At 33.5% G+C, this 12723-nt stretch overlaps 1 protein-coding gene across 1 annotated transcript in view; it reads left to right on the top strand.

Annotated features, from left to right (window-relative positions):
* SrpRbeta (signal recognition particle receptor beta) overlaps window positions 1–12723 on the top strand; it is a 41488-nt gene that overhangs the window by 7219 nt on the left and 21546 nt on the right. The window contains exons 2-3 of the mRNA XM_035359210.2: window positions 133–227; window positions 6591–6665. Of these exons, the coding sequence (XP_035215101.1) occupies window positions 133–227; window positions 6591–6665 (170 nt within the window). The remainder of the gene's footprint in view (window positions 1–132; window positions 228–6590; window positions 6666–12723) is intronic.

Below are 12723 nucleotides of genomic sequence, written 5' to 3'. Positions count from 1 at the left end.
GTTGCAATAAACAAAATATCAGTGTTAAAAGTGTAAAAAAAATTGTAATTTGTAGTAATTTTCCAATGTGAATATTTTTGAATTCCACTGTTTGTAATGTTTGACTATTGATATATTCTGTATAATTTTCAGTAATTTTCTTTGCCTTTCGGAAAAAACGTGTGTATCGGAGAAGTGTTCTAATTACTGGTCTTTCTGAATCTGGAAAAACTTTGCTCTTTTCTAGAGTAAGTATGGCTTCTTATTTAAATATATTAAATCTGTAAATTAATGATATTATTTTTATTTTTAAATATTTAAGTGAGTTGCTATAAAATTTTTCTGTTCCGATAGATCATTCTATTTTTTGGTTATTAAAGATAATGCTTTTTTAGATTAGTCAAGATGTTCTCTCTTTTTTTTTTTTATTCAGTTCTAAAAAAATTTAAAACTAGCACAAACTTCGAATTTTGGAATTGTGCACTCCCTTGACTTTATCCATGTACACATCAACCTATTTTCTCTTAAAAAAAATCAGAGAATTGCACAAACTTGGCAATCTCACTCTCATGACTCTGCCCATGTACACATCAATCTATTTTCACCAAGTCAAAAGGAGCACCCAATTTTACAGTAGAGCCAAACAAAAAATACATAATCGCAATAAACTACATTTTAAATCAAACAATATAATATAAAAAAGAAATTCATCTTATGCATCTAAGCACTACACCAAGCAAATATCCACTTACCCTATGTAGAAATTTCTGAGTCCATCAGTCTGTGGCATACAAAATTCTTTAACAGTATCCTAAAACTTCCTAAAATTATCTGAACTAGAATCCATATATCTGCGTCGCCACATTAAGTTAAAAAAATTAAGAGACAAAAATATCCTGCGTGGTGCCAGTATCCTTCGACATTCAACCATACGTATTTCCTTCCTATAAACAGGACACTTAATAATGGCTACTAAGTAAACCTTCATTTACACACCAGTCAATTTATGCACGTTTCCCCCTTCATTCCAAATCACACAGAAATTCAAATTAATCTTATAACATCAGCCATACTACTGTTTAAAACACAAAACAAGCAGTGTACTTCCTAACCAACACAATCACAAACCCTTACAAATCTTTTTCCCATCATTCAAAATTTATGGCAATCACGCATCATAATAGGATTTCTGTAACATTCAACTACTCGGGTTAACATAAATGAAACAACGATAAATGACACAATTTCACGATAATACAAGGGGCACCCTTCAATCTACTCTAACCAGAAGATGTTATATTGTACATCATCTTTTATCATACTAGTATTTACTTATATATTTTTGCAAAGTATTCTAGGAAAAAAGACTGAATAAGAAATATTTATAGAAAAATTATACGCATTTATTGAATCTGCCACTGACCAATTTGTTTCCTCCAAATTTTTAGTGCAGTTAAAAGTTTTAATCCGGACCTCAAAGCTACAATTACGCATAATGCGTTTTTGCATGCGCATAATACCTTTACGCAAGCGCATGTTTAATGTATAACGGACGGTATAAGCTAAGCTAAAATTATCTAATTATCTATTTCAGTTAATGTTGCAGATTGCGTTGTTCCTTAATCTTCAAATTGGATCTGCCTTATTATTTTTTGCAGACTGTTAGAGCATTTTTATAAAAGTAAGCTTGAACCTTCGATTATGTCAAAATTTCCGATTCTGGAGTTGCCAAAAGATCTACAAAGCGAAAGCATGTTTCCATGTTCATCAAACAAAAAGTGGAATTGCTGCAAAAAATGGATAAAGGCATATTCTTTGTTTCTCTAACCATTCCGAAATCTGTTTATCAATTTCATGCTGCTCTGAGGGGGGGGGGAAACGTCACCGTTCACAATGAACTGGAAGTTGATCTGTCAGCACTATCCTCATCTTCAGGGCAAATGTTTTTATTTTATTCGGCATATAATTCCTTACTAAATGTAGTGTTTCATCTCGATGTACTCTGATATGATTTAAATCAATTTCCTCGTCATTATAAATATCAAGAATACGCATAAAATAGTTTTTTGGTTGCAATTTTCTAATTTCGACTATGTGTGATGTATGCTTTACGTATGTGCGCATTGAAAGAAATGTTTAATAAAGTAAACAAATAAATATTAAGGTTTTTTTTTTTTTTTTTTGTAAATTTTGATATCCTTTAGATCACAATTGCTCTTTATTTCATAAATTACAGTTTCATATTTTTAATTTTATAATTTCTGCATGCTGTCTTACCAAATTTAAATTGATGATCTATAATCCGGAAAAACCGATAATCCGGAATTGCCGAAGTCCCTACGAGTCCGGATTAAAAACTTACTGTATTATTTTGTAGTTTGTTCTCCCTTTTCATCTTAAGAATTAGGAGTAAGATATTAACATTATAAAATTATATCTACTAACATCCACATTATATTTTAAATTTGCTACAGTAATAAAGGAGCATGTCTTGAATAAAATTTGCTCTTTCTTATACAAGCTGATGTTTAAGATTACTACATGAAGGTGGCATGCAACAAATGTCAAATTTCCATTAAAGGTACTACATGCTAGGATGTGCAAATGATCAGCATTCTAGTGAATATGCACAAAGCAGGTATGAGTGTACAGTGTGTATAAATGGAAAGACTGTAAAGCAGATTTCTCAGTTAGAAATCACATTTGAAAGTTGGTTATTTGTGTAAACGCTGTGTTATGCCTCATGTACGAAGGAGAAACTCTTGCCAGTACATGTTAGAATTTTATCGTGGCAGATTGTAGCCTATTAGGACTTTTTTTTTTTTTTTCTTTCTGCAGCATTGCTGCTTGTGCTGACGGAGATTCCATGGTTAACTAATATGAAATTGATGGGTTTAGAAGGACCATATTGAATATCATGCAGGATTTCAGAAGCCGCAGGCCTTTAATGCTCGAGAGAGCAGACATATTTTCCTCTTGGTCTTCCGGGTTTGTACAGCCATATCATGTACCTGAGTCAGAAACTGGGCTTGCATGCATGACAGCAAATGTCTGCAGCACCACAGATTGTCAGCACAATAATCATTATTTTGGCTTCCTTTGATCCTGCAGCAGAAACAAGTGCATCTACACTGATATGACTAATAATGACGTTGGAGGAAGAAATGGCACCACGTTGTCTTTTCAGATGACTCCCGATTCTACATATAATATCGAGACTGATGTTTCCATATGTGGAAGTACTAAGGAGAATGAAAATTGTGAGTTTACATTTGTAATTGTCATACAAACCCAGCACCTGACATGATGAGAGTGCCATTGGGTACATACCCATTCACCACTTGTTCACACAGCTCTTACTACATTTCTGATGTGTTAAGGCTGTATCCTGTCTTTGGGGTCTGTGTGATGCCATCTTTCAACAAGATAATGCACAACCACATGTTGCCCATGCTGTCCAGACCTTTCTCAGTACAGAGGGTGTTTATCTATTGTCTTGGCCAGCACATCTCTAGATCTCTCATCCATTGAGAACGTCTGTCTGGTCAGGGGTTGCCAAGAGACTAGCACATCAGCTGCTACTATTGATAAACTCTGACATAAAACTGACACTATATGAAATGTTGTTGCCTTGTCCATGACTTTAATGGAAGAATAGTTGCCAGAGCCTCAAGAAGGTTGGACTTCTATTTCCACCCCAATTTTGATGAAGAGCACCAAGGGGTTGGTCCAAGGGTCTCTTACCCCTCTTCCCTACCGCCAATCCAGACAAGAGAACCCCATGCTGCTAAGGCACCATACATTTACAAACATCCATTTCTTCTCTGGTATTCGAACCTGGGACCTCTGGTTCTGCAGTAGGCTCCCCTAATCACTATACCATATGGGTGGCACAAACATGAAATAAAGGGCCCATATCCATCATCTAAGCTCAGTTCGACTAGATTTCAAGCTGATTTGTAGCAGAGGTGAAAGCTCTGTATATTGAGTTTTGCATGTTGTGTACCCTAACCACCTCCGTCGTTGCACCGCTTCGTGTAGTATCAGCATGGTGGAGCTCCTCTAGATTACATGATTGATGTCTGCCGACACTTCAACATAACCTTTGGATAGGTGTTGGTGGACCAGTTCATTGGCTGCCAGATTACTGGACCTGTCATGCATGGATTTCTTCTTCTGGAGTCACATGAAAAGTTTGGTGTGCGAGACACTTGTTCCTTCAGATGCATACCTTGCCACTTGAATGTCTGTAGCTGCCAGGAGGATACATAACATGCCAGGAATCTTCCAGAGCATAAGGAATCTCATACAGTGCTGCTTTCAGGCCTATCAGACGACTTCTGGTTGTAATTGCAAATACCTACTGTTATAAAACCGTTCAATGAAATGTGTCCTATTCCATTAATGTGTTGCTGTTTCTGTTCTTTTTCTCTGCTCTTTTGCATCATAGCTCGCAACTGCGGGATTTACGACCCTGCATTCCTATGTGATTCCGAGTCATCTCTTTACCCCTTGCATACCTTGCCTTGCAATTTGTCAGTCTGGTAGGGAATCACCCTATATATAAATGTAATATATATCGTATATCGTAAGTTGCACTTTTAAGACATAAAAAATGCAAGTTGAATTTCATCAGTTGGCATAGTAGAATGAAAGATATGTAACTGTCCCATTTTCATTTTGACTCGCTGTACATTTCATGTTTATTCATATTGTTACAAAATTGGTCCACTCACTTTGAGGCTCTTGGCTTGTTCTGGTGAGCCCAAGAACATGGAAAATTTGCCGAGAGAGACCTCCAAGACAGTTGAATTGATCTGCAAGTACGAAAGTCCAAACATTAGGATGCAAGAACATACCAATCCTTGAAATAGTCACTGTAGAACATACACAAAGAGGTAGAAGGCTATCTATAATTGTTAGAAACCAGTCACTAGAAGGCAGCACTCATAACAGAACACTGTACCTCCATGGCCTGTGATTCATCTTTTTACACATAATGTTGATCTAGAACACTGATTTGGAAGATTTCGCAGAACACTTTTGAGGATACTGCATTTTTTGTGGTGTATATCCTGGAAACATATAGCTTCCCTGAAGCCTTTTATCTAAGCCAGCCTGCATAGTTGTGTTGTGTTATCTCTTAGCAGAGTTGACATAGTAAGTTATGGATGCATTTCTAGGTATAATTTTTTATTAAATTAGAAATAAACTTTATTTCTAATTTAAAAAATTCTAATAAGAAATAAAGTATATTTCTAATTAAGTTCTTGGCTTAAAGAGTGAAGCTATAAATATCACTAGCAAAGCTTAGCTTTCCTGTTTTCTACAATAAAATATCCAATATAAAAAAAATCTATATATTTTTCCCTTCACTTGAGAGCACCCAATCTTGGGACTCCTGGACACTGCCTCAGTTGCCTCGGTGGTAATTACAATCTTGGAAGGAAATATATCTCTAGGCAAGGAAATATATCTCTAGGAAAACTAAAAAATTTACAATGGACAGTAGACTTAGAAAAGTCAAATTGCTTGAAAAAAGTTGAATTCCATTACTTTCAGTTTATTGTTTAAAAATTTATTTGTTTATAGCTAGAACAGAAAAAGTATAAAGTTTGATAGTACTTTCATTTATTTCCATTGTACATCACTACCTTATTATTTCCAAATTTTATTTGATGCAAAATTTATCAATTTTCTAAGCAGTTTGTATAGTATAACTTTTCTCAGTCAACTTTTTGGACATTGTTATTGTAGAATTAGGGTACTTATGTATGCCTGGTGAGATTTTGTGAATTTTTAAGGTGAAAAATTAAATTGCTTATTGCATGAAAGTTGGTGATTATCACAACCTTTTCAAAAAATGATTTCCAAACTATGGATATTTATCATAAGTCAGCAAATATTATCACCCTATTAAAAGAAAAACATTTTAACAATTTAAAATAAAAATTTTAATTTTTCATTAAAATTATAAAATTAAAAACAAAAGGCATTTTTCGTGAAATCTTTCTGAAATTTGTTTATGCTGTTCTCATGTACAAAGCCATTTATTTTCATTAAAAAAAATTAAAGCTTTAAATTTGCTATCCCATACAACTTCAGTATTGCACTATGAATATCTATGAAACATTTATAATTATTGTTACCTTTATAGCTTTTGAAGCAAAAGTAAATTTGTACATTTTGAAGCAAAATACTGTATTCTTTCAAATATTTGACTGTAGTTTTTCCATTGGTGTCGCGTTCCACAAGTGCATGTTTTAAAGTTGAGTTTAAGGCAGAATATGTCAAGATTTGTGTAGAAAAGCCATTAGAACTTGGCATACAACAAAAAGAACATACATAAAAATAGAACCATTTCTTGACTGAAGGAGTGTTATGAACAGGTTGCTTGACAAAGCTGTGTGATTGGCACTTTTTTAAAATTTAGTAACTTCTGCTAAAATTGTTGCAATAGTGCCTAAGCACCAAATTTTCTTTCTGTAATTTTTTGAATAAAAGTTTTCCCATAATTGAGTATAAGTATAATGCCTATATAGTAATTAGGCTTTAAAATGGTTGTATTTTATTTTTCTGTTTTTGTAATATATTGATGTAATATTTTTCAGCTTGTGTCTTCTAAAAGAGTTATAACATATACTTCAATGAAGGAGAATATTGCTGTGCTGAATGTACCAAAAAAAGTATGTTCTGTAATTTTCTGTGCATATCAGTTACAATTTTCCATTAGATTTGTATATAGCATAGCTGCCAATTCTTACAGCTCAACCAGGAGACTCTCAGTGTTTCATTGCATCTCCTTGTGCATCAGAGAAACTTTTAGTTTTTAATTAGCTTCTTATTTGTCATTGTAATTTGTTCTTTTGACCATCAAACTACAGTGTAATATAAAGCTAAAAAGGAAACTACGCGTAATACCACTGATGAATTATAAGTGGAGTTTTGTGAATTCTAGTTTGAAGATCTCTCTCATGAAGTTTCAAAATTTTGTATGAGAATTGTGTACTCTTATGTTATTGAGACCAGGTTCAGAAATTACATGTATGTATGTGTGGATATGTGTTTGTATACACATACATACATATATGCATGCATGCATAAACATTAACATCCATCCATCCATACATTTCTGAAACCTTTCTCAATGACAGAAGAGTACCGAGAAATATATCGATGATCAGTGGATTTTGATTTCAAAACTTAAGAATGAGTATGGCAAGAAAATATAACCAAGGCTTTATTATACTGCAGTGTTAATATTGATGTAATGCTGAATTGTAATACTGAATGTCAGTGGATATTTGATCAAGGGAAACAAAGAATTTAGATCATCTCTTTGAAATGCAGCTCTAGATAACTGTTAATCACTTAGTGCTGAAGTAAAGGAAGTGCTATGAAGAAAATAATGTTAACACATTCTTATAACAAAGCTCTGGAGCAGTATTATTATCTCTTTATGAAACTTTAGTTGTGTAGATTTCATTCTCCACTCCTAATGATTTTCAGCATAATTTTTTTATTAGATTTGAATTATTTTAGCTTACTGTAGGCATATGTAGAACTTTTTACGAAGATTCAGGTAATGTATTTATTATATTATATGTATGTATTATTAATATTTATATTTAATTTTATTTTATGTCAATAAATAGGCAGTAGTACTAAGTTTGTCCATACAAATGCATGTATTATTAATTTATTTTCATTATGTTTTAATGTACTTTGATAAATAAAAGCTTTTCTTTCTGATTAAGGATTTTGTTGGTATAAAAGTTTAAGAATGAAAAATTAATCCAAAAATATGAAATTTACGAGGGCCATCCAGGAAGTAGATTACGTTTCCGTCTGTGTCCGCTAGGGGCGGTGCTAGCGCGGCCATCTTGGGGTCAGAGCGTTGCGCAGCTCAGTCTGCATCTAGCCGTGCTAGTGAGAGGTTCGTGCTGTGCTCTGTTCAGATACTGTGACGGTTTGAAATGTCTGCGTTAATTGAAAATCCCGCGAGCTGCGAGGTGCGCTCAGTAATAAGGTTTCTGACTGCAAAAAACTGTAAACCGATAGAAATCTATCGGCAGCTTCGTGAAGTGTATGGGGACAACATTATCACTGAAGGTGGAGTGCGTCAGTGGGTCATAAGATTTCAAAATGGCCGAACCAATGTTCACGACGAAGATCGAAGTGGGAGACCCAGCATAGTGACCGCCGAACTTCTCGAAAAAGTCGATGCTAAAGTCCGTGAAAATCGAAATTTCACAATAACGGAACTTTCTTTGAGTTTTCCACAAATTTCGCGAAGTTTGTTGCACGAAATCATCAGCGAAAAGCTTGGTTACCACAAGTTTTGTGCAAGATGGATTCCAAAAATCTTGACAGAGGACCACAAAAATCAGCGAATGGCTGCAGCGTTGAACTTTTTGGACGCTTACCATAAGGATGGTGACTCTTTACTCGATCGCATTGTTACTGGTGACGAAACATGGGTGAAACGAAATTGCAATCAATGCAGTGGGGGCACACAAGTTCTCCCCAAAAACCCAAGAAATGCATGCAAACAATGTCGGCAAGGAAGATGATGGCGACTGTTTTTTGGGACAGAAAAGGTGTAATTTTGGTGGACTTCCTGGAAAGAGGCACTACAATAAACTCTCAAAGGTATTGCCAAACTCTCCAAAAACTCAGAAGAGCAATTCAAAACAAGCGCAGAGGAATGTTGAGCTCTAAGATCTTGTTGATTCATGACAACGCCCGGCCCCACATGGCAAATGTCACTCGTAAAGTTCTTGAATCTTTTAAGTGGGAGTTGTTTCCTCATCTGCCGTACAGTCCCGACCTGGCACCGAGCGACTTCCACCTATTCCCAGCAATGAAGAAGTGGCTGGCTATGCAGCGTTTTGATGACGACGCACAGCTGCAAGAAGAGGTAACGAAGTGGTTGAAGGCGCAGGCGGCCGAATTTTTCGACGAAGGAATTTCCAAGCTCGTACATCGCTACGATAAATGCCTTAATTTGTATGGTGACTATGTAGAAAAGTAGTATTTGAGTGTGGCTTTCATCTGTATATAATAAAATTTGTTTCCTATACTTTGTTTATTTTTTTATTCCAAAACGTAATCTACTTTCTGGATAGCCCTCGTAGATTATGTTATTAAATTTTAATCTTTCTACATCAGATTTGAATTTTAAATCATTTAGTAACCTAAATTATGTATTATGAATCATGTGAATGAACTTAATGTTGTCTTGAAATTGCATTACTGGGTAGCATGAAAGCTTACTGGTTTTCCTGTACGAATCTCTAGTTTTTCATATTTCAAGATTGGCAGTTTTATTCTCATATTACATGAAGTTATAATTCTATAATTTCAGATGCAACTCCGCTCATTATGAGTGGCTTTTTTTTTTTTTTTTTTTTTTTTTTTGTCCTTTTCTTAAAAAAGGAAAGAAAGGAATATGTTTTTAAGTTTGCAGCAGCTTAAGCCATAAAATTTAAGCTTTTACTGTAAATAAAGAATGAGCACAAAGTCCAAGATTTGGAATCATAGGGAATTTGGAGATTTTAAATCATCATTTTAAATCTAATACTTGGAATCTAATACTATCTCTAAATCTGTAAGATGATGTAGACATGGCAACATTGAGGCTTTACTTATTGTTTATGTCAGATTGAAAAATGCGTACCCCCCTCTCTCCCACAACCACTCAAGGATCAGAAATATGATCCCAGTCAACACCAATACATTGTCAATCAGTATATTGTCAGTGGCCATGATACCACTTCCCTAGGCAGCACAGGTGTTTGGATGTGGCATGCAGGAATGTCAATTAATCAGGGGGGAAAATTGCATTTATGGTTTTGTTTTGTAGAAAATTATTATTTGCATTTCTAAAATTTGTAAGGACAGAGGGCATGCATCCCAGACCTAGAAAATAATTTGTCAGCAAATACTTTCCATGTTGCAATATATTATTATGCTGATGCTTATTTTGAAACTGCTGTTATCCTTCAGAAATTTTAAAGACTTCCATTTAGCTGTATGGGAAAGAGAGAGCTGTTCATAATCTATAAATTTAGCAATTGACAATCATCAGTAGTCTCGATGATATATTAAAGATTACTTATTAAGTCTTTATTATACAATTTTTTATCGATGCAAGTTTCCAAATGAACATTTTGCAATGTATATGAACCTGTATTGTCCACTAAGATGCCTACTTTGTAAATCTCTAAAAATTAAGAGAAATCTTTTATTCTATATGTTCAGTCTTTCTGTTTGGTAATGCTGTGTTTTTTGTCATATAATTTAGAAACTTTTGGTCTGCTTGCATAATTTTGTCTTGCTTGCTGAATTCTAGTATTCATTTCTTCTGTATTACTGATCAGTATGTGGGATTTTCCTAGATTGATATTCTTTTATGCATGCGTTTCAAAGCCATTCATTCACTCTAGAGTATTTTTTATAGGTTAAATCTGATAGCCTTTGTTCTCTACTATAAGTCTGCATATTGATTTCCATGATAGAAAAGCTTTTTATGAAATTTCTAGGGGTATTGATTGCCATTACTCTTCCACTACTTTCCAAAGTTCATCAATCATAATGGGTTTACACTTAGATTCAGCTCTTTTCAAGAGACCAAATTCACAATAGTCCATAGGTGGAATATCAGGGGACTTTACATGAATGCATTTAAAAGATATATATGCAATAACTGTATCAGTTTTAATTTTTTTCAGAAAATGCAGTGGTACTTTTCAAAGTGTGACTTGTTACTTTGTCTTTATGAATTTTCACTTTTTGAAAGTCACTGCAATAAAGAAATGGAAGCTCTTGTATAAATATCAGACATAAAACTTCCTCTTGATAGTGCATGGGGTTGATATTAATTTTTTTTTCCATTCTTCCTTTTAGTGGCCAAGGTGAGCGGTAAAGTGGCTGAACAGTGGTAGTTGGGTCCGAGGTTCAATTGCCACGAACGGGCTGGCTGCAGGAGCGTTGTTTTCATGGTTTTCCCCATGTGCAGTGTGTATATGAGCCAGTTTCCCTAAAAAGTCCTATACGAAGGTATCCCTTCTCTTAGGCACATAGTCCTCAAGTCTTTGCCATATTCACATAAACCAAACCAATCTTGTTTTTAGTTTCCTATTGTCAGAGAATTCTGCGACTATCATGCATGCCTTACTGACTATTTCTTTGCCTTAATGGAACCAGATATGTAATTTTTTTTTCTCTTTTTTCAATAATGATTAGACCTTTCTTATCTCTGTCATTTAGGTAAACCTATGCTTTATCAACGGTCATGGTGAATTTCCATTTATCTCCTGCCAAGTAGTTTTTTATACAGGGTTTTGTATTGAGCCACATACATGTCTTGGAAAAAGCTAATGCACGTCATGTTTTTTAAGTTGTAAATCTTAGTTTGTTATTTTGTTTATAGGTTGCTGCAGATGTATTTTAAGTGTTTAATAACTATGTGTTTAAGCTTTTTCTCCATGAAAATCAAGATTTTGCAACGGATTTGTAAACTGCCAGATATTCTCTTTTTACCAATGATTTAACTTTAGAAACATTAGAAATAGTACATATCTTTTTTGAGAATTGTATATTATTAATCAGAAAGGGAAAAACAGTAAATTATTACTTCTTTCTATGTAGAAGTAATAATTTACTGTTTTTCCCTTTCTGATTAATAATATTGCTTATTTTATATTTAGGAATTTTAATATCAGGTGTTTCACAATGTTTTTGAATTATGAAATATTAATTTTTCTCTTCAAAAAGCAAAAGAGCACATCTTTCAGTTCACAGCTTGTTGATATGCTGCATTTTGAAAGAAGAATAAATTTAAAAGTAGTAAACTGTATTTCCCATTTCAAATAATAAACTGCTGCAAGAAATCTTTACTCTAAAACATTTGCTTTTTAAAAAATTATTTATCAAAATCCTTCTAAAAATGTGTAAACACCTTCTGTATAATTTTGGAAAAAATTTCTTTTCGCTGAAAACTTGAAAACTGTTCTGATTGACTTCCTGTTTTTTTTTTTTTTTTTTTTTTTTTTTTTTTTTTTTTTTTTTTAAATCAGAAATTAAGTCAATTTAGTGTGCCTACATCATTGTCCTTTTGCCCAGTAGGATGAAAATTAATTTTCAGTTTCGTGCACCGAAAATATTGTCTGTCCAATTGCTTGTTTTTTGCATACAAACTGTAATTTAAATTGTAAAAAAAATTGAAAGTATATTTAACTGTATTTGGTGTTTTATGTTTTTCTGTATTTTACAATTTTTAATGAAGATGTTTCGAGTTTTTATGTATTTTTGCCTTGTGGTAAAGAACTGGATTAATTCAATGAGAAATATATCTAATGAAATTTGATGAAATGAGTTTAAATGAAATGCAGCAAAAAATGTGTATTATTTAATAGGCCGTACAAAAATCCATACTAAAATCCAACACAGGCTGTACAAATAATCTGATGTGGTGTCCACATAGGATTTTTTTTTTTTTTTTTTAGTATTTATATTTTTTGAATTGAGCGATTATGCATAATTATAAATGTGTATACTAACGGAAGATATACATAACTTGAGGAAGGGTTATGAACCATAACTAATGGTTCATAACCCTTCCTCAAGCTAAATGACTAATGTATTATGCTAAATGACTTTTGTAAAATTATTAATGTATGATGAAACTGAAAAACAAGTTTAATAACTGCAATTAATATTTTAAAGAATAATGATGCTAAA

This window comes from Stegodyphus dumicola, chromosome 1 (genome assembly GCF_044657685.1).
Source record: "Stegodyphus dumicola isolate Sdum_Otavi_A_Nest chromosome 1, ASM4465768v1".
Taxonomy (NCBI): domain Eukaryota; kingdom Metazoa; phylum Arthropoda; class Arachnida; order Araneae; family Eresidae; genus Stegodyphus; species Stegodyphus dumicola.
This window is presented reverse-complemented; position numbering and strand designations above follow the sequence as displayed.